This window comes from Equus quagga, chromosome 11, assembly GCF_021613505.1.
Source record: "Equus quagga isolate Etosha38 chromosome 11, UCLA_HA_Equagga_1.0, whole genome shotgun sequence".
Lineage (NCBI taxonomy): Eukaryota > Metazoa > Chordata > Mammalia > Perissodactyla > Equidae > Equus > Equus quagga.
The window spans coordinates 101073327-101095231 of NC_060277.1; the positions used below are offsets into that span (position 1 = coordinate 101073327).

Consider the following 21905-nt stretch of genomic DNA (forward strand, 5'->3'; position numbering starts at 1 on the left):
AGCATTTGTGACTATACGGAGGAATGATGGGACAAAGGAAGGGAGGAGGGAGCCCAGCATGGGGAGAGCCCAGGGATGGCCGGGCTGGATACTCATCTTCTTCTTCTGCTGGTTGAAGTTGTCAATGATGACGCCGATGAAGAGGTTGAGTGTAAAGAAGGACCCGAAAATGATGAAGATGACGAAATAGAGGTACATATAGATGTTCACCTCATACTGCGGCTGCTCCTCCTGCTGCAGGGGCCACAGGATGGGACAGGGTTTGCTGGGCATGCTTGGGGGTACATGCTGGCTGCTCCTTGCTCCCCATCCCACTGTGGGCAGGAGAGGCCTGGGGTCCAGAGGTGGACCCAGCCACCCTCAGGTTGCTGGGTCTCAGAGCCTCCCGAGGAGGCAGCATGGCAGTGGGGATGGGCAGAATGTGCCATTGTGTCTCTGATCTGAGTCCTCTCCCCTGGCTTGCTCACCAGCCACATCTCAGTGACCCCCACTCACCTCCCGAGAGTCTACGGCTGCATACATGATGTCCATCCAGCCCTTGAAGGTGGCCTAAGAAAGTGTGGTTGGGTGAGAGGTGAGGGGGCTGCTCCCTGCCTCCATCATCCATGAGTTATGCGCCCCGCCCCCCCAAGTCTGGTCCTCCCCAGAGGCTGCCTGCCCAGAGCCCCACTGGGGCAGGCATTAAATAGAGGCCAGAGAGGTCTAGACACTACCTCAGGGTCCCACAGCCCTAGAAGCAGGGTGGGCGGCTCCCTAACAAGGAGTGGCAGTGGGCTCAGGTACGAGATATCCGGGGCACCTCCATCCCAGTTCCATGCTGATCAGCAGGTCACACTCACCACCTGGAGGAGGGAGAGGTAGCCCAGACCCACGTTGTCGTAGTTGACCTTGACATTGAGCCAGCGGACCTGGCCTGTGTGCATCAGGCTCTCGCACTCGGACTTGTTGTTGACCTCGGAGATGTCGAATCTCTCGGAGGTGGTGGTGTTGATGCAGTAGTAGAACTTGCCGGCAAACAGGTTGACGCCCATGATGCTGAAGATGAGCCAGAAGATGAGGCAGACGAGCAACACATTCATGATGGAGGGAATGGCTCCCAGGAGGGCATTCACCACCACCTGGGGGCCAGGGAAGGGCGTCATTGCCAGATCTTCTCCCAAGCAGGTGGGGAAGACCTGGTCTCCTCTGGGAGAGGGCTACCCAACTACACTAACCAGGGAACCAGGCAGGGCTGTGCATCGTTATTCAGGGAAGGCTTCCTGGAGGAGGGCGAATCTGAGCCAGGCCTAGGGGAGAAGTCAGCTGGGTTGTATGTGTTGGGGGAGGGGTGGGAGCGAGGAGCAAGGGTGAGGGGTTGCCGGCCTGGTGGTTGGAGAAGGCTCTCTGCTTGGTTGGAGCCATCAGCCCAGAGTTGGGGCACTGGGCTTCTCTGGAAGCAGCCCCGCCACGGGTCACCAGGCAGGAGACAAACACTCCTTCCTCGGCCCCCATAGGAAACTCAGCTCCCGTGACCTGGCCCCCTGCTCATCTGCTCACAGCCATTTGAGGCACAGACACAGAAAAGAAGCCATCAGGGTCTTCGAAGCAGCCGGACCCTGGGACTGGAGCTCTGCGCCACCCCAGTCCTGGCCACACGGGTCAACCTCACCAATTTCAGACTGGGCTAAATCTGGGAATTGTCCCTTTTCAAGGAAAAGCTGTTTTACAAGCTTCAGACAGAGTGGGTGGCACAAGCCTGGTGATACCCAGGGAGCTCTATTCCTGGCTGGGGCACCAACCAGGCAGTTGGTGTGTGGCCACGGGCAGGTCATTTTCCCTCAATGGGGCAGGGTCCCCAGCTCTGGGGGGTGGGAGAGCCCAGCATTAGCTGGCCCCTCGCATGAACGGGAGGGAGCCACTGGGGCCTAGTGCACGGCTGGCCTACAACCAGCTGCTTCACGGAGGTTTGTCCCTCCAGAGTGGGTCTTGTTCCCAACGGACCTCCCTTTGCTGGGGAAGTCCCATTGTCTTGCCCAAACCCTTTATTTATCTGTCACTTCCGCTCTCAGGGGCCTGAGGGAAGGGCAGGCTGGCTCAGAGCCTGGGCACAAACACCTCCCGCTTGCTCGGGTCTCAGGGCCTTGGGGGGGCCCAGTGTGAGGCTGGGGAGGGAACCTATAAACACACATACCTGCTCTCCTCCCTCCTCTCCTCCCTGCCGGCCCTCCTGGAAGCTGCTGCAGCCTCTGCTGCCCCCCAGTGGTGGCAGGGTTGAGCCAAGGAGAGGGTCCTAGGGCGGGAATGGGCACCGGGGCTGGTGTGGAAGGATGTCTGGGGGCCCCCAAATCTGGCTTTCAGCAGGGCCCTGGTCCAAGCCCTCTGCCTCCCCTGGTGGTGGCCGGAGGACAGACATGCACCCCCTGTATCTTGCCCTGTGGTGACTGCTCCCCCAATCCCTAGCCCTACTAAGAGTCCCCTCAGCACCCACCCTCATGCCCTCGAAGCGGGACAGTGCCCTCAGGGGACGCAGGGCACGCAGTGTCCGCAGGGATTTGATGGGTCCCAGCTCGGAGTAGCCCAGCCAGTTGGCCACTAGGCTGATGATGGAGACCTGCAAAGGGAGGGTGAGGTGGTCAGGGAGCGCAGGGCCTCAGGACCACAAGGACAACCTCTGGATCTTGCCACGGGGGTGGGGTGGGGGTGGGGTGACAGCAAGGACTCACGTCCACGATGAGGAAGTCGAGCCAGCACCAGGCGTTGGTGAAGTATACCTTGAAGCCGTAAGCCACCCACTTGAGCAGCATCTCCATGATGAAGATGTAGGTGAAGACCTTGTCAGCGTACTCCAGGATGGTGCGGATGACTCGCCGCTGCTCGATGTAGATGTCCTCGAAGGCCTGGGGGCACCAGCACAGCCGGGGTGGCCAGGGCCTGGGAGGCCGGGGCAGCAGCCACGTCCCCTACCCTGCCTGATGCTGCCAGTTCCTAGGGACCTGGCCCTGGGGCCAGGCTGGGGGCCAGCTGTTGGCATCTCTCAGACTCCTCATGCCCATCATGGGGATGAACGAGTCTCCCGCTGGGGAGAAACCCCTCAGCTCCCCCTCCCCAACCCTAAGAAGAGCAGCACTCAATCATCTGCGAGGGGGTCCACAGTGACACATCTACAATCCCGCCCCCATCCCAAATTCCCAGGGCCTTTCCAATCTGCCCGCTGGTTGGGACCTGTCGCCATGGGTGCACACAGAGTCAGAGCCCATGTGTCACTTTAAGAAAATTAATATATTCTACAACATATCCTGCAACCACAGGTGAGCTCCTTTAGGATTCTCTGGGTTCGGGACTGTCCAGGCTGCATCCCTTCCTGGTGTGGAAAGGAGGGAGTGCCAGGAGGGCCTGCTTGAGCCTGGCACCGCTCTGCCCATGCCTGTCCCCCAGGGCAGTGCCTACCAAGGCTCCACTGCTGAGCAGGATCATGAAGACAATGAAGGTCTCAAACCAGTTGTGCTCGACAATCTTGAAGCAGGCCCTGCGGAGGGTCCACCACATCTTCCCACGGCCCTGGGAGATGTCCACGGAGAGGCAGGGAAAGCGTTGCACACAGGCTGGGGGAGGGAAGGGGCCAGGGCACTATGTCACGGGCCTGGGGGCTGCCTCAGGATGCATGGTCAGCATGGTCCCACCACCTTCCCAGGATGCCTCCTCCAGCTCTCCACCTTGCTGCCCCCCAAACCCAGAGCCCCCACCTCTTCCCAACACCTGGCTCCGTGTCCTTCACCACTGGTTGGAAATGGGCGGGAAGTAGGGAGGTCCAGCCCCAGCCCTCGCATGGGGACCTCAAGTCCTCCCTCCACAGCCCACTCCACCCATGCGTCAACTGCTGCCAGGGATGGACATGCAGAGGAAAGACATGCAGGGGTGCAGGCCACCAGCCCAGGCGCTATAGCTATCGGCTGCCCCCAGCCTCCCCCACTCCAAACAGGCAGCCTTAACTCTGTACAACCCTGGCCCTTTGGGCAAAAATGTTCCTGCCGGGGGGCTGGCCCTGTGGCCGAGCGGTTAAGTTCGTGCGCTCCGCTGCTGGCGGCCCAGTGTTTCGTTGGTTCGAAACACTGGGCGCGGACATGGCACTGCTCATCAAACCACGCTGAGGCAGCGTCCCACATGCCACAACTAGAAGGACCCACAATGAAGAATATACAACTATGTACTGGGGGGCTTTGGGGAGAAAAAGGAAAAAATAAAATCTTTAAAAAAAAAAAAATGTTCCTGCCGGGCTGTTCCCTGAAGGGCTGGGCAGGTCTCTCTCTTGGAAGAGGAAACCAGGGAGGATTACAGAGCAGCCATTCCTGAGCACTTGCTTCGTACCAGATGGCACTGTCGGGGCTCTGTGGGGATTCTGCACAGCAGCCCTCAGGGGCCAGTGCTGCCATCACCTACTGTGCACACCTGAGGCTCAGGGAGTGAGGAGCTCAGAGGCATCGGGCCCTGACACCCCTTCCCAGGGTTGTATTCTCCCAAGCTGTGGCAGGGCAGGGCAGGGTAGCCTCAGGGAAAGAAGGGCCTGCATGCTTTTGTGATGTGTGCGTCCCTGAGGAGAAAATGGGCTGGGGCTGGGCTAGGGGTCTGCTGGGCTGGGGGAGGGACCCAGAAGGGGTGGGGTGCACACGTAGGCTTGCCCTCACCCTCGGTGAAGCACTCCTCAGGCTGCTCCCCCTCAGGGTTCTCCTCGGCCTGTTCCTCGGGGTCCTCCTCGGGGGGCTTGTAGTCGGCCGTACTGCAGACGGAGGAGTTCCCGTCGAGGGGCTGTAGTGGCTTCTGCAGGGGCCACAGGGTCATGTGACCCCGGGTCCTCCCACCAGGTGGGGCAGAGGAGGTCAGGATGAGAGACCAGAAGGGGGAGGAGAAAGGGGGTGGAGGGCTCTCCCATTCATTCATTCGTTCATTCACTCAGCCCTGGATTATGGAACCAGCACTGTGGCCCATGCAGAAGAATGACAGCGACCGAGGCAGCTGTGGTCCTGCCCTCGTGGTACTTAGATTTGGGTCGAAGCAGGGCTGAAGCCCGGGAAGGGCGGCGAGGGCACGCTGAGACCTGCGGGGGACTCAGGTAGGGGGAGAGCCAGGAGACAAACAGGCCAGGGACTGGCCAGGGGGTGGCTCAGCTGGGCTGGGAGTTCTGGGAGGTGTGGAGAGGCATGAGGGGGACAGCAGAGGAATAAGAGGCTTGAAGGTAATTCTGAGGGGGTATGTAAGGGGCTCAGGATGGAGCTGGGGCTGCCACAGCCCACAGAGAACAGTATGCGGTGCCTCCAAGGTCTGAGCCTTTCACCCCCCAGGGGCTGTTTGGCTGAGGAATCCAGAAAGGACAGAAAATTTTCCCCAGCCGAAGCTCCAGCCTGGGGCCAAAGGAACCTGATGGGAGTGGGGTGGGGCTGGAGGAGGCTGGTGCTCCCCTTGGCCAGGCCTCCCTTCCTCTCCTCCTGGTGCTGTCCCAGGCCAGCCTCCCGGCCCCACCCTCTACTTCTCAAGGGGACCCCTTCATGGCTTGGGGTGAGGCCCCCGAAGGGGAAGATGGAGAGAGGAGCTTCAGGGGCAGCTCTGGATCCAGAATGGTCACCAGAAAACCAGGGGGGGGTCCTTGTGCCCAGTTGACAGAAAGGGAAACTGAGGCAGGGAGCATCAGGTCAGCCAGAGCATTCACTGAGCCAATTGCCCCTCCTGTGCACTCCAACTCCCACAATCCCTCTTGGAGCCCTGCTTGCCCCCTTTAAAGAGTCCCCAGCCTTGGCCTTGGGCGTTCTCCAGCCCTCCCCCACGCCCGCTCTTCATACCGAGGTTGGTGCCACATTTCCCTGGGTATTTATAGCTTGGCAGGCACTCGGCCCCCTGGTAAGTCAGTGAGCCACATATCTAGGGGGACTAAGCAGTCAAGAGCTTTCAGGGCAAAGTTCATTCAGGCTCTGGCGCCCAGCCAGGCCCCCATGATGGGGTGGGGGTGGGCAGGGGATCCTGCCCCAGCTTATGTGCTAGTCCTTCCCCTGCCAGAGCCAGAGGGTGGGTGAGGCGGCTCAGAGTCAGCTCCCCTGGGAGGCCCAGGCAAGCCCCAGCCTCAGCCTGAGCTTCTGAGAGTGACTGCCAGTGCCTCCCCGACCCGGGCAGGGGAGGGCAGGAGGAGGGCATCTCCACCCAGCAGTGGGCACCCTGCACGGGCTGGGTGGGTGGGTCGGGCTCCTGCTGAAGCTGTGTCCCAACTCCCTGTTCTCCCAGCCCCACTGGGCCCCTGGCCCTCTCCTGAGAATCCTCAGCCTGGACTGGGCACTTTGGCCCACACTGGGAGGTTGGGAGCAGCCCCAGGTGGGGGCTAAACAGAAGTAGATGATAACGGCAAGGACCTGGCAGGGCCTTCAAGCCCAGGGGGAGCTCAAGAGAGGCCTCTTGGGTCCCAGCCCTGGAGCTGAGGTGCCCAGGTAAGAACATCCTGACCAAGAGCACCACCTGCTGGTGAGGGGCCCAGGTGGCGTTGCAAGGCAGGAGTGAAGGGAGGAGAGACGAGGGTATTAGGACAGGAGGGCAGATCTTAATAACTGTACTAATAGTCACCATTCACAGACAGCTTACTAAGCAATTTACAAACACGGCATCTCTTCTAATGGTCACAACAATGTCACAAGGTAGGTACTATTACCCCCATTTACAGATGGAGGAACTGAGATTTGGAGAGGATTTATGACTTGCCCAAGGTCACACAAAAATGTGAAGCTGTGTCTATCTGACCCCCTCCCCTCAAGCTGGGCCCTGTGATGGGCTCACCTTGCCATCCTCAGGCTCTGAGAAAGTGTCAGTCTCCTCCTCTGTAGGCATCTCCAGGTCAGACTCCTCGGAGGCAATGGGAACGTGGATGGTCAGGTAGGGGTTGTTGATGAAGTTGAGGTGGTCCAGCTCGATGCTGTTGGGAGCGCCATCAGCCAGGCCCATGTGGTTCAGGATGTGATTGTCCTTCTTCAGGTCTTTGTCATCATCCTCAGGCGGTGGCTCCTTCTTCTCATCCTCGGGGGCACTCTCCTCAGCCTCCCCTGCCTCCCCAGCCTCCCCGGGTCCCCCAAGGCTGAGCATGATATCCTTGGGGCTCAGGATCTTGCCATGCAGCAGCCCCAGGAGGAAGGCTTTGGCAAAACCGATGCCCCACTTGATGCGCCAGATGGCGATCTGCAGGTTGTTCATCTCGCCGTCCTCGTCCGAGGCCGCCAGGCTGTCAGCGCTGAAGGAGCTCAGCAGCAGGGCCAAGAAGAGGTTCAGGACCTGGGGAGCAGGGGTTGAGGGGAGCCTCAGCTCAGCCTCTGGGCCCCTGAGGGTGCCACCTTCAGCCAGCACGAGGGTCCTCAGGCCTCCAGATCAGACCGACCACACGTTGGGCATTTAAAAAGATGCCACCTAAAGCAGTCCTCACAACTGTCTGCGGAGGTGAGGAGTGTTGCTATCGTTCCCACTTTGCAGATGAGGAAACTGAGGCTTGGGCACATGATAGGACTCTGCTGACCAAGGCAGAGGCAGGGTTTGGGGAAGCCCTCTGGGTGGCAGGGACTCTGTCATGACTCTGTCTTCCACTTCCGCTGCTGGGAAATGTAGAACTAAGAACAGGGCTCACGTCTCTGAGCTTCCCGAACTTATTAGGAACCTGAATCTTTTGAGCCTTCTTTCTTTTCTAAGGGGGACTTTTAATCGGCCCTGCGCTCCCAGGTGCTCAGATGCAGGTCCCCTATTCCTCTGGAAGGGGCAGTGACCTACTGTTATTCACTCCCTTTTCTCCCCTTGGGGCCCCCTGGTTCTCTTCCCATGTCCCTACTGAAAGGGACTGGGGTGGTCTACCCCATCCCCAACCTTATTTTCCAGTGGACATTTGCTGAGCCCCTCTCACTGTGTGCAGAATAAGTGGCCTCAGGGAGCTCCCAGCCTAGCAGAAACAGACATTTGATCAGACAAATACAACGCAGTGCATCTACACGGCAGCAGAGACTGGGGTGCACAGGCTTTGAAGTCATGCTGCTTGGCTTTAAACCCCAGTTCACTAGCTGTGTGTCCTGAGGCAAGTTATATCACTGATCTGTGCCTCAGTTTCCTCATCTGTATAATGGGAATGATTCTAGCACCTACTTCCTTGCACTGTTGTGAGGATTAAAAGATCAACACAAGTAGAGCATGCAGGAGGCATTCAAACCATGTTAGCTGTTATGCGTGCAAGAAGGTACAGGGAAGAGTGTGATTAACTCTGAGGCCAGCTCAGTATTTTATTAATAATGAAAGCGAGTCCCAGAGAGGTGGAGTGACTTGCCCTAGGACACACAGCACAGTCAGGACTAGAACCCCAGTTTCCAGTGATTGTACAACTTTAGAGGACATTATTCATTCAGACTACAATGTGAAGGGCAACCCCAGAGGTTGCGCAATACAGTGTCCCTGCCTTCCACCAGTCCACCCACCCCTGGGCAGTGAGGAGGAAGGTGAAGCCTGGCTGAGTGGGGGTCCTGGCTCCTCTCAGCCAGAGACGGGGCGAGCTCTTACTCTGGGGGCCTTGGGGCGGGGCTGGGTGTGTGAGTGGACACGAGGGAGCAGGAGAGTCTACACATATGAATCAGCCATCCTCGACTATCTTCTCCACGTGTCTCTCCTTGGCTTTCACCAGTGTCCTCCAAGGTCTTATGTCATTGTCCTAACTATCACGTTAACTTCTTTAAAATATATATATTGTATATATTCTTTCTTTGGGAGAATGTGCTAGAGGGATTCCTCCCTGTCTCCATGCCCCTACTTTACTGCTTTTGCCCCTCACCGAAATTGGTTGGTCTTTCTTTCCCTCCCTTGGGGGGAAGGTGTCCAGTTGCCAGAAACACATCTGAGATGGGAATTAGCTGCTCTCTGGGTCAGCAGGGTTTGCACACGGCTCCTGCCTGGGACAGAAATAGCCGCCTCATGCAAGGCTTGGGGGGGGGGGGGGGGGGGGGGGGGGAAAGGGGGGTGGACACCATGTCCCTGGGGGGCTCAGAGGGGGGTTACCTATGACCTAGTCATTTCCTCTTCTTCACAGTAACCCAGAGGAAGCGCCCAAGTGCCATGGACACAGGTGAGATGGGGCCGCATACTCCCTGGCAGGGTGCCCCGGTGCCCTCTGGCAGACTCCTGCTTCCAAGAGGCCTGGGAGGGTGCTGGGCGGGGACAGTGCCCAAGGAGCTGACAGCGCCACCTCATTGGGTGCTCCACTCCCTCTGAGCAAAGTGGGAGAGCCACAGAGCTGGACCAGAAAAGGGTGTCAGGGGCGGGTGTGTGTGTGTGAGAGATGGGAGGGTGGGGTGACATGCCCACAGAGGCAATACAGTGCAGTGGTTCCACACCCTGGAGCCAGATTGCTTGGGTTCAAATCCTGCACCTGTTACTAATTTACCTCCCTGAGCCTTTGCTTCCTCATCTACAAAATGGGGAGAAAACAGCAAGTCCCTCTTCGGGTGGTGGTGAGCCTTAAGAGATGAATACACGGAAAGTGCTCAGAATGCTGGATTAATGTAAATAGAGGCCAGCCGTCATCACCATTATTGCTGGCGTTGAGGTTGTCATTATTCTCATGCTGGTATTATTGATGTGATTGTTCCTGGAGTTACACAGACCCAGGGTCTAGTCCGGCTCAGGTTCTCACCAGCTGTGAGCACAGAGCCAACATTACCTGCTTGGCAGGGCTGTTGAGAGCATTGGGGATAATGCAGATAAAGCCCTTTGAGCAGGGACCAGCACATGGCAGGAGCCCAATACTGAGGAGTGTGACACTAACAGCGGGTACCTAAACCACCACCGCCTCCCACACACCTGTAATATTTGAGCTTCTCTGGCCTCGCAGACCAAGTGCTTTGCTAAGCACTTAGACGTGTGTCTTGTAATCCTCAGGACCACCCAGTGAAGTAGGTATGCCATTAGTATCCCCATTTTCCAGATGAGAAAAACTGAGGCCAGAGATGTTAAATAACTTGCTCAAGGTTTCCCAGACAGGAGTGGCAAAGTGGGGGCTTGAAATATTGAGTTTACACGCATACAGACAGAACCCCTTGCAGACCCTCTCAGTCACCCACAGGCGCTTAAACTTACATTCACAAACTGCTACTCAGAGCCTACCCCCTACCCGCATCCTGCCCCAAAGTTCTGCTGAGAGTCTTCCCTCTCTCTTCCCACTTCCCAAGACCCCCTCCCAGGTACAGCCAGCCCTGGGTTCTCCTGTCTAGCTGTCCCTGGGTGCTCGGGACTTCATCCTATGGTCTCCTCCTCAGTCGAGGTGACACTGCGCCCCCCGCACCCTAGTCTGCCCCTGCCCCCAGCTGGAGCTCAGCGATATCTGAGAACTGCTGACCCAGCAGCCCAAGGATTCCACACGCCTTTGCGGAACGTGGGGACGTGAGTCTTCCCACCCCATTGCCCAGGGCAGCATCGGTCACCACCCGGGACAGCTGGGCACAGCACTCCTGGCAGGAGTGAACCCCATCCCAAGAAGGGGAGGAGTCGGGGTCGGCAGGGTGAGGAGAGATGCCTCCGCAGGCCTGAACCACAGAAATGCTGGTCAGCTGGACCACGGCTCAAGCCCCTGTTTCTCATCGGCCCCTGCATCTCCTCCCTTGCACCAGTCCCACGTGCCAAGCTCTGAGCCACAGAAAGTGTCAGGATGGATGCAGGTTATGCTGTCTCTGGGTGCTCCCAACCACCAGGGCCTGATTCCCAGGAACAGAGGAGGATGAGAGGGTGGGAGAAGGACAAGAGGTTCAGGAGTTCCTGGTACCAATCCCACACTGTGCCTCCTTGCACACTCTCACAGTCAATCCACTCAGCCACCCTAGAGGTTCCTACCACACTTCTTCTGTATGAAGTTAGAGAACCAGCCGACCAGAGAGCAGTCATTTGTTCAAGGTCACACAGATGGCAAAGGAGCTGGGATTGGAACGTGGGTCTGTCTGACTCCAGTTATCATGTTACTTTACCCGAAACACTAGGTTTCAACGGTACTACTAACAGTGTGTTCCTGGGACCAGTGGCAGTGACATCTCCCAGAGCTCGTTAGAAATGCAGATTACCAGGCCCCAGCCTAGACCTGCTGAGTCAGACTCTGGGGGTCTGGGTCCAGGAATCTAGGTTTCAAGAAACTCCCAGGTGATTTTTAAGCAGGTTAAAATTTTAGGACCACTGGGCTAAACCATATAAAATTGTCATTTTGAGGGAGGGAAATGTAGGCAACAGTCAAGTATCAATGATTTCATACAGTTCAACCTCACAGGAAAAAGGCCCTCAAATGACTGCCTCATTTTAAAGGACATGTCTTGTATGCTTAGGTTTTCTGGGCAAGGATGGGGAGCCACCTGCAGCCTCACTCACCACCAGGTTGCCGATGACCATGACCATGAGGAAGACGGTAAGGCACATGGCCTGGCCAGCCACCTCCATGCAGTCCCACATGGTCTCGATCCACTCCCCACACAGGATGCGGAAGACGATGAGGAAAGAGTGGAAGAAGTCGTGCATGTGCCAGCGGGGCAGGGCGCAATCTGAGGCAATCTTGCACACACAATCCTTGTAGCTCTTGCCGAACAGCTGCATGCCCACGACGGCAAAGATGAACACGATGATGGCCAGCACCAGCGTCAGGTTGCCCAGCGCCCCCACCGAGTTGCCGATGATCTTGATGAGCATGTTCAGTGTTGGCCACGACTTGGCCAGCTTGAAGACCCGCAGCTGCCATGCAGAGGGGAGGCAGGGGCAAATGAGGCCCAGGGAGCCCTGGCCCTACCCAAGGGAGCCCCATGCATAGGAGAAAGAACTATCTTGAATAGCTTGAATTCCCATCCCCTGAGAGATCTGACACCTCAGTTCGCCTCTCTGTTAAATGGGAATACAGCAGTCCCTCATTATCCTCAGGTGATATGTTCCAAGACTCCCAGTGGCTGCCTAAAACTGTGGACAGTACTGAACCCTATATATACTATGTTTTTTCCTATACATACATACGGTAAAGTTAAATTTATAAATTAGTCACAGTAAGAGATTAACAACAATAGCTACTAATAAAATAGAATTACAACAATATACTGTAATAAAAGTTACCGTAGATCTTAGCAAACTCAGCATATGATTTTTTTTCTTTCTTTATTAGGTTGAGAACTTTCACCTTTTCACTTAAAGGAAGCACTTTACGGCTTCTCTTTGGCATATCTGAATTGCCAGCATCACTCCTCTTGCGCTTTGGGGCCATTATTAAGTAAAATAAGGGTTACTTGAACACAAGCACTGTGATACCAAGACAGTCCATCTGGTAACTGATGGCTACTAAGTGACAAATGGGCGGGTAGCGTACACAGCTAGGTGGTGGTTACGCTGAACAAAGGGAGAGTTCACGTCCCGGGCAGGATGGTATGGGATGGCGAGAGATTTCATCATGCTACTCAGAACAGCGTACAATTTAAAACTTATGAATTGTTTATTTCTAGAAGTTTTCCATGGTAGCACCATGGTTGACTGCAGCTAACTGAAACTGTGGAAAGCAAAACCACAGATAAGGGGGGACTACTATACTCATATCCTACTACCTCATCCTCTTCATGTTCAAAAGAAAGAGAGTCCTTATCTCTTAAAGATACAGACTAAATTATTTACAAGTGAAATTGTATGTTGGAGGTATGTATATACCTCCCATAAAAAGTAGGAGTACAGATGAAACAAAAACTGTAGAATGTTGATGGTTGTTGGGGCTGGGTAATAAGTACGTGGAGGTTGATTACGCTTTACACTTTTGTGGATGCATGAAAGGTCCCATAATAAAGTTAAAAAAATTATAAAAGTGCTCCTATGGGGTGGTGGAAAGGACAGTAATTCAGAGTCCCATTTCCACTACTAATGAGCTTCCTGAGCCTCAGCTTTCGAGTCTGCAACATGGGGCGGAAGTCCCCGTTCCACTGCTGCCCAAGGTCATTCGGGGGTCAAGTCCAAATGTCAGCTCCTGTGGCTGTCATTTTGGCCCCCAAGCAGCCCTGTATGATGAGCGGGAGGGCCCCCTCTCTCCCTATGTGTAGTAAGAAAGTTCTGAGAGGTGGAGTGGCATGCACAGGGCAGAGGGGCCTGTTTCGGCCCTGTGGCTTCCTAGGGGTTTCTCCTCCCACCCTCCTTAGTACCCCCAGCCCACCCCTCATCAGCCCTGGCCCTGGGGCCTCACACACCAGACGGAAGGAGCGGAGCACAGACAGCCCCTGCACGTTGGCCAGGCCCAGTTCCACCAAGCTGAGGGTGACGATGATACTGTCAAAGACGTTCCAGCCCTGCTGGAAGTACTCGTAGGGGTCCAAGGCGATGAGCTTCAGTACCATCTCGGCTGTGAAGATGCCCGTGAAGACCTGTAGGGTGGGATGCGTCCCGGTCACAGAGCCTCAGGGAGCACAGGGCCTTGGGAGTCTCCCTCTCGACTCTCACCTCCTCCTGGCAGAGCCCATGGAGCCCTAGAGGTTGCGCCCAGAGGCCCAAGGAGGGTAGGCAGGTACCCATAGCCCACGTGTGTGTGTATGTGAGTGAGTGAGAAGTGGAATGGCCATGCCACAGGGAAGAGTGGGTGCCATCCAGACACCCGGACCCATCCGTTTCTGGCCTTGTGACCATGGGCCAATCACTTAACTTCTTGGAGCCTCACCTCAATCATAACAATATTCAACACTCATAAAGCTCTCTGTGGTTCACGTTATGACTTCAGTGGTGTCCTGACCTTTATGAAATTGGGAGGGATTATCACACTTGTCCCAGAGATGAAAAATTGAGGCTCAGAGAGGTTAGTGGTAAGCTCTCGGTCATGCCGCCCATATGGGAATGAGTCAGGTCTCAAACCCAGGTCTTGTGGTACTTAGTTCAGCCTCCTGTCTCTATACCCTACAGCCTCTCTACCCTGGTTAGCAGGGGTCCTAGGACTCAGAAAATCTTGGTGGACTCAAAAGTCTAGGGCAGGGGCCAAAAGAGGGCAAAGTTGGTGATCAATGAGAAGGCCAGAGTTGCACCCTGCAACCCCAGACGTGGAGTGTGAGGGCTGCATAACCTCTGAATGCTCCCTGGGCATGGCCTCCCCTCCTGCTAGGCACCAGCTGCCATGGGTCCACAGCCTGCCCAGGCACATGCTGCGCCCCGCCCAGGAGCTGTCTCTAGCGATAGCAGGTGCCCAGACAGCATCAGCGTGTGGGCAGGGGGTGGGCAGGCGGCGGGCCGGGCCCATCACGCACACCCCAGCAGCTGTGCTGCGAGTCCAGATCACACCCTTGCCCCTCCAGCCCAGCCTGGCCACGGCTGCCTCGGGCATCTCCATGGGACAGAGGAGCTGCCTTCCTTGCAGGCTGAATCCAGGGTCTGACTCCCATGCCACCCACCCAGTCCTTGTCCTACTGCAGGCCCCAAATCTTACTCTCCCTGGGCTCCCCTCACCCTTGGAGTAGGGGTAGCATCTCGCCCATTTTCCTGGAAAAACTGTGAAGGGAATTGGGAAGGGTGGGGCAGGGCTGCAGGAGGAGGCGGCTTTTTCCCTTTGTCAGGCTCCACCAGGGCTGGCAACGAGGTGATAATGCTCCTAATGGGCAGGGATAAGCAGGAGGATCAGTGTGTGTCAACAATAGTGGAGCAGGAAGGGCCAGAGAGAGGAGCTGGCCTGGTCATGCTGGAGAAATGGTAGCAGGCAGGGGGGCTGAGGGGTGGGGGATATGCCCTGGGGCCTCTAGGGTGAGCTGGGGCCTCTTGGGCCTGGGTGTCCCTGGTTCTGTGCTCCACTTCCAGTGCCTTGGTCCCTCTTAGGCCCACAACAACCTCTGAAAGTGGAGAGATTTGTCACCCAGCCACCCTCACCTCTACCTCCATGCCCCGACTCCCCAACCTTGCCTCCAGGGCATGACCTGGATCCCAGACTCCTAGGAGTCCTGATCTTAAGAAGCCCAGCACCTCATCCCCACTCTCTCTGCCCTCCAATATGCTGAAACTCGGATCCACATCTCATAGATCAACCCATGCACCTCCCTTACAAATCAACCATTCCCCCTATGCGCTGGGTAAATAACCGCAGCCTGTCCCCATATGTCCCCCAATAGTGTCCTGCATTTCCACACAGCCCAGATGACTCCATCAGGCCCTGTGGCCCCTCTCTTGTGCTGTCCTGGAATGACACCTGTCTCTTGTCCCCTCCCTACCAGGTTGCCCACGGTGAGCACTTTGTCAAAGTGCTCCGTCATGGGGTAATGTTCCATGGCCATGAAGAGGGTGTTGAGCACGATGCAGATGGTGATGCCCAGGTCCACAAAGGGATCCATGACGATCAAGTGGATGATGTTCTTGAACTTCACCCATGGGGTGCAGCAGTTCCATATGAGCACTTTGTGGGCACACTTGTACCACCATGGCGGGCACTTCTGGTGGGCCTCTTCCAGCTCTGGGAGTAGGGTGGAAACAGACACCTGATGAGGATCCCCCTCACACGCTCCTTTCTCCACCTAGATCTCTGGTCCCACTTTTCAAGCTCTGTCCCTTAGCGCTCCACATCTCAAACTCTATCCCCTCAGCAAGGACTATTCCAAGCCCCGCCTCTCAGTGCGGCTCCCTCCAGTCCCCGCCCAGGCGACTCCACCCCTCAATGCCCCGCCCCTACCACCCCTACCCCTTAGTGCTCTCACCCGCCAAAGCCCACCCCCTCAGGGAGATTTACCCCAAGCCCTTTCTCTCGATGCTCCACTTCCAGCTCCGCCTTCCTGACACACCCCATAGAGCCTTGCCCTCAGTGACTCCCACCCCTGCTGGTGACCCGTGGCCGCCATCTTGTCCCCAGGGAGAGGCAAGAGGCCACGCAGGGGGTTGTTCTCAGTTCTCCCTGCTGCTGGCCAATGCCATGTGGGAGCAGACTGAGATCCCCCCGAGGGTTCTTCCTCCCACTGCCAGTAATGCCAGTCCCTCCAGACTGTCCCTAGCCAGTCCATCCTTTCCCACCAGAGTGGCTTTCTGGAAACACTCCCTGTTTTTGCTACCCCAACTCTAAAGCCCTGGGGTCTGTAAGGCCCGTGGATGAAGCTGCTCCTCCTGGCCTTCCTGGCCTCTGCTGCCTGTGGGAGACCTCAGCCTAGGCGTGATCTCATTCAATTACCACCAGAAAGGTATGAGGTAAGTACTGTCAGAGTCCCCATCGCATAGATGAGGAAAGGGGCTGGAGTGGGGAACAGCTCCATGAAGGACTGAGTTTGAGTGCATGATTGGGACACCCCAGGGGTGGGGGAGGCTGACCCTCACTGCCACCCAGGAATTAGCAAACTGGACCCCACTCAAAGGCTGCAGATTCTACTCTAACACCCCCAGCCTCAACCCGGTGCTACTGCAGGGGACTCAAACAGTGTCTGAGGTCCCAAACTTCTCACAACGGTCCCAGCAAGGGCAGCGCTGAGTGACCTCTTCCGCCAGCTCTGTCCGTCATTCCCTGGGGCATTCTCTGGATAGGCACACAGACACCTGGATGCTGGTCATACCAGGTGCCCTCCAGAGGTTTGCAAAGTCCTCTAGGGTCTCCAAGTCCTCCCTGGCATGAGGCAGGACGCCTGGGGAGGGGACCAGATCTCTTCCATGTCAGATTTCCTTTCTTCCTCCCTCCCCCTCATCCATCCATCCATACACCCCTCGGCCCCTTTCCATCCAACAACTTTTCAACCCATCCATCCATCCATCCATCCGTGTGTGTGTCTGTCCACCTCCTCTCATTACCTCATCCTTATTTTCCTCCTGCAACTCAGAGGTAGCACGGGGATTTGGGAGAGTCTGTGACTCTACCTGGGCAGAGGTTGACCTTTAACCTTTCACTTTTACCCAGAAGACATCTGAGGAGTCAGATCTCCAGTTTCCGGAAGATTAGGCCTTTCTGGTTAATATTATTTTCCGGTCCTTCCTCGTTGCCTTGGCAGCCCCCAGGGCCCTCCCGGAAGCCCCCAGTTCCCACAGCAGCCCTGCCTTGCAGCCAGAACTGGGCCAGGTTAAGCCAGGGCTATATTTATCACAACCATTTCTTCGATGCCAATATTAAGTTACTGTCCTCCCGAAGCCCCGCCAGGTCCCTCCCCGCCCCGCAGGAGCCTGCGTGGCCTGATGGGCGGGACAGGCAGAGTGGGGTGAGTATGGAGGTGTCGGCACTCACCTTCCATAGCATCTGAGACACCGCTGTCTGCGCTGCAGCTCTGCCTTGGGGGCCCCTTCTCCCCTGGTGATGTGTCCAGGCTGCCGTTACAGTCTTTGCTGTGGGCTGGGTCCCCGCCTGCCTCCCCACCTTCCAAAGCCTGATCAGCCTTGGCCTGTGGGACCAGCAAGGGTGATGGGCGTGAAGTCCATCTCCAAGCCACGGGAATGGACTAATGAACTCTTAGAGCTTCCTCCTGTGTCCTTTAGGACGGGGCCCCTTCTTGGCCTGCACTGAGCCTAGCGGAAGGAGCAACTTCGCTGGTGGTGGGGGTGACAGGGAAGGAACCAAAGTGACTGACGACCCTCATCCCTGAAGAGCCTCTACTTTCTGAAGCCCTGACTGACCTTGTGCTTTATGAGATGATGAGAAAATGGGCAGCTGCTCCCTGGGGCCTCGTGGGGACCCGCCTCTCCCTCAACATGGACCCATATGCTGCCCAGAAAGAATCTTAAAACCACAGATATTTGAGCTGGAAGGCTACTTCAGGTTTAACTACTCTGGAGTCCTTGTTACGTATGGGGAAACTGAGGCACAGAGCTGCAAAATACTCTTTCTACTGCTTGGATGCCTCCCATCCCACCAAAGGCCCCAGCCTGGGGCATTCAGCTCCCCGTGCCTCTCATCCCTACCCCATGCATCTCCCTCACCCTCAGCCTGCCCAGGAGAACCCAGGCTGAGGGGCAGGGAGATCCCTGGATCCTTGGCCTCTGCTCCCTGAGTCCAGACCTTCTCCAGCTCCTCTTGCTGCTTTTTGAATTTCTCCATCATCTGCTGAAACTCCTCTTCTTTCTCCTGATCCTCAGCCAGGGTGGCCTCATTCTGCTCGGCGTACGCCATGGCTACCACTGCCAGGATCAGATTGATGAGGTAGAAGGAGCCCAGGAAAATGATCACCACAAAGAAGATCATGTAGGTCTTGCCGGCTGCTCGAAGGGTCTGGGAGTTGGGGGAGAAGGAGAGGAAGTGTCACATGGCACCTGGACTCCTTCCCCGCCCCCCACATACTCATTGTCCAAATAGGTCAACAGAGAGGGTCCCTCACAGAGCCTGGTGTTTTGAGGACCTTTGAGGCCGAGTATGGCCATCCTTGGCACTTGAAGCCACATTCTGGAAAGCTTTATAATATATCCTTGGGACCCAGACTTTCCTGGTCTCTTGGCTCAGAGAGCCCTGAGGACTCCAGCCTGACATCCTGAGATCAGACAGCCAGGATAAAAAAATGGCGAATATGGGCTTTGGGGTCAGCTGGACTCTTAGCTTTACTACAGTGCCTGGCATCTAGTAAGAGCTCAACAAATAGTAGTTACCACTACACTACTACTATTATCGTTATTATTATTATTATTAACATCGTCAGTATTAGAAACACCACCAGGGACCAGAAGGCACTGTCGCTCCACTCTCAACCTGCCTGCCCTGCAAACAGTATAAGCTAAATAACTGAGTATGGGCAGAGTTGAATTTCTGAGCTGCCCTCCTGGTTACCATGAGGCCTGGGGAGGGTGTGCCAGGCCCAGATCTCAGATCTTAAGGCAAAGGTGGAGAAGGAAGAGAAGTCTGTGGCTCAGATCTGGGCAAGTGCCCAGTGTCAGAGTGCTTCAAGAACCACACGTAGGGCACTGAGGGGGTCCCATGGAGGAGATAGCTCTGGTGGGCGCCCCGCAGGCACTAAAGAGGCTGGAAGATGGAGGGAAATGGTTGTAGGGCTGAGGGGCAAGGGGTGGGCAGCTGTACCAGCTGGAAGAGGTTCTCCCAATAGTCCTGTGTCATGAGGCGGAAGAGAGCCAGGAAGGCCCAGCTGAAGGTGTCGTAACTGGTGTAGCCGTAGTTGGGGTTCCGCCCAGTCTTGATGCACTTGTAACCCTCGGGGCAGTGCCTGAGGATAGGATGGGTGCTGGTTTTAGGGAGAGATACCTCCAGCTGGGGGACAGATGGAGGGACCCCAAGGGAAAAAAAATCCTTCTGTCTTGTCTGTGTCCCGAAAACAGGAAAGTGTTCCATCTATGCCCATGGGTTTTCCTTACATTCCCATCCACCCCAGGGCCTTGTCCCTAATCAGCCCCTATCTTCTGATACCCCCGGGGCACCTTTTTCCATCCCCCAGTATCACTCACCCAGCATCACTGCTGTTCCCACAGAGCAGGGCATCCTTGGCACCCTCCAGGAAGTAGAAGTTCCCTTTGAGAGTCAGAGGCCACAAAGGAAACATGTCAACCCACATGGACACACCGTGGGCCCATGCACCCATTGCACACCTATAGACACATCTGTGTGGGCCACATACACCAAATGGATGTTCTCTGAGTGCCCCGTCCTCCTCCTTTAAGGGCAGCCCAAAGTTCCAAGGTCTCTGGGTATATACATTGCAGGGAGCTCGGCTCAAGTTGTGTGAGCTCAGTGCCTAGTGAGGCTGTACACTCGAGATGGGCAGAACATGTATGTTCAAGAACCACACGTAGTGTGCATGGGGCTACCATGTGCCTGTGCAGGAGCCCTGACTGAGGGGTGAGCAGGGGCTAGGATCCAGGGGCCAGGGGGAAGAAGAGGTACATTTTTCTAATTTGCCAGAAGGCACTATGTGGGCTAAAGTGGCAATATGAGAACATGTGTCTTGCGTGCATGTGCCTGTGAAGTGTGGGTATATGAATAGGATGTGGGTACGCAGGTACCTGGTGGTGGTCCTGCCAGGGTGTGAGCACATAGTGTGATGGAGGGGAACAAGGAGTATGCAGGTTAGGGAATAGGCTTGGACCATTGCTTTTTATAGTGAAAGCTTCAGGATTTTCAAAGCAATTTGGCATTTGTGGTCACACTAACCCTTTAAGAAAGGTACTGTTTTCTCAGTTTTACAGGTGAGAATTCTGAGGGTCAGGGAGATCAGCTGACTTGTCAGAGGTTACCAAAGCTGGTAAGTGATGGATTTAAGCTCAGGTCCCGCCCAGGCTATTTTTCTCACAAGGGGCTGCCCTAGGGGCTGGTACAGGCCCCATGCCTCCCCACCCTCCATTCTTACCTTCATCATTGATGTAGGCATCCCAGTCAAAGGTATAGTTGCTGGTCATGCTCTCATGGCTGTTCCACATGTCATTGCTGCTCCACGTGTCATTGCTGTTCCACGTGTCATTGCTGTACCAGGTGTCATTGCCGTACCAGGTGGTATTGGTGTCGTTGAAGGGCTGGGGCCAGCGCACACACTTCTGCCGCAGGTTTCCCATAAAGAGCTGCAGCCCCACCAGGGCAAAGACACTCAGGCAGAAGACGGTGAGGATCATCACGTCTGACAGCTTCTTCACCGACTGGATCAGGGCCCCCACAATCGTCTTCAGCCCTGACCATGGCGGGTGGGAGTGTGGGGGCAGGCAGGGCAGGGTGGTAACTCACCCCCAGCCCCCAAAACTTTGCCTGCTCCATCTCCTTCAAAGCTTAACTTATTGGGGGCACCACTTCCCTGAAGCCTTCCCAAATCAGAGAAGCCACCCTTCTCTAATCACATCCTCAATCCGGAGCCTTTGAAGGGCCACAGAATCTTGGCCACTAGAAGAATGGACTATAAAGACTTCATGGGCTGTTGCCTGACTCAGAGCAACACACAGGCACACACAGTGGAGCTTAATAAGTGCCGCCAGGTCAGCACTCCCAAGGTGTGTTCTACTGAACGCTATCTCCCTAGCTGTGCCCTTAGAAAAACGGGTCCAATAATGTTTGGGAAAGACTCGGCTCTGTGTTCTGTTCTTGGAGAGTAGTCAGGTCGGTTATCCTATCAAAGGCTCTGAAAAGTCCTACAGAAGCAGAGACTTTAATAGCATGGTTCCTTAACTTATTTGACCACGGAACCCTTTTTCTTATAATGCCTGTTAACACCCAAGGAACAGCAGGTTCACTCTGAGGAGCTCTAGACTGACTTTGCAATGTCATTGCATTCTGCCCCTTTGGACCGACAAAGGCATAAAGAACTCTGTGGAATTCCAGGGACGGATTCCCATCATTTATGGAAGAGCTACAACTTCTTCCTTGGGCCTAATCATAGCATCTCTCACTTCAACATTAGTTCATTTGCTTTTCTTATCTTGATATGGAAAACAGACGTTCAGCAGCCTCCTTATAAAAAACCCTCCCAAGCTCCGAGGATGCTGGAAGCATGGCTTCGAGGAAAGGTGTTTTGGTCTTGACTCAATGGCCAAAGTGCAGTGGCCTTGGTGAGCACTGCCCTCTCAGGTCTCTCTGAGTCTCTCTTCTCAGCTGTGATATGAGGACTTTGGACTAGAAGAGAACTTTTAGGCTTTCTAGCAAGAAGACGGAACAACTTTCTCCTCCCCCCAGAGCCTCTTCTCCATCCCTTTTCAGATCATCTTTCTCTCCTTTAATGAACCATCTCCAGTTTCTCCACATGCTTTTTTGAGGGTCTGGATGATCCAGATTCTATTTACTTCATGCTTCCTGATACGTTACTTTGGGATGGCCCTGGCCTTGCTGCTCAGTGGGTGTGCGGCGTGTTCCTTACTGAGCCCTCAGGGATGGGACTTTCCATCAGTGATTCCCTTTGTGTCGCTCTCAGGGGGAGTCTCTGCTCTGCCTGGTCTGCTTATTTTATTTAACACACAGAGCACGTGCCAGGCAGTATTCTAGGCGTGTTATTGATATTAAAGCATTTAATCCTCATAACAACCCAACGAGCGGT

General features: G+C 55.6%; 1 protein-coding gene across 2 annotated transcripts in view; it reads right to left on the minus strand.

Annotated features, from left to right (window-relative positions):
• Positions 1-21905, minus strand: part of SCN4A (sodium voltage-gated channel alpha subunit 4) — a 45133-nt gene that overhangs the window by 5612 nt on the left and 17616 nt on the right. Inside the window, exons 7-22 of one of the 2 annotated variants that reach the window (XM_046677114.1) lie at positions 20241-20555; positions 19342-19405; positions 18962-19103; positions 17954-18163; positions 17186-17339; positions 15207-15445; positions 13215-13388; positions 11380-11736; positions 6790-7278; positions 4662-4794; positions 3427-3581; positions 2703-2876; positions 2468-2590; positions 840-1118; positions 496-549; positions 97-231 (exon numbers count right to left, since the gene is read on the minus strand). In XM_046677114.1, coding sequence (XP_046533070.1) covers positions 97-231; positions 496-549; positions 840-1118; positions 2468-2590; positions 2703-2876; positions 3427-3581; positions 4662-4794; positions 6790-7278; positions 11380-11736; positions 13215-13388; positions 15207-15445; positions 17186-17339; positions 17954-18163; positions 18962-19103; positions 19342-19405; positions 20241-20555 — 3197 coding nt within the window. Of the gene's footprint in view, positions 1-96; positions 235-495; positions 550-839; positions 1119-2467; positions 2591-2702; positions 2877-3426; positions 3582-4661; positions 4795-6789; positions 7279-11379; positions 11737-13214; positions 13389-15206; positions 15446-17185; positions 17340-17953; positions 18164-18961; positions 19104-19341; positions 19406-20240; positions 20556-21905 lie in introns of both variants that reach the window. The other variant, XM_046677113.1, reaches the window with a different exon arrangement.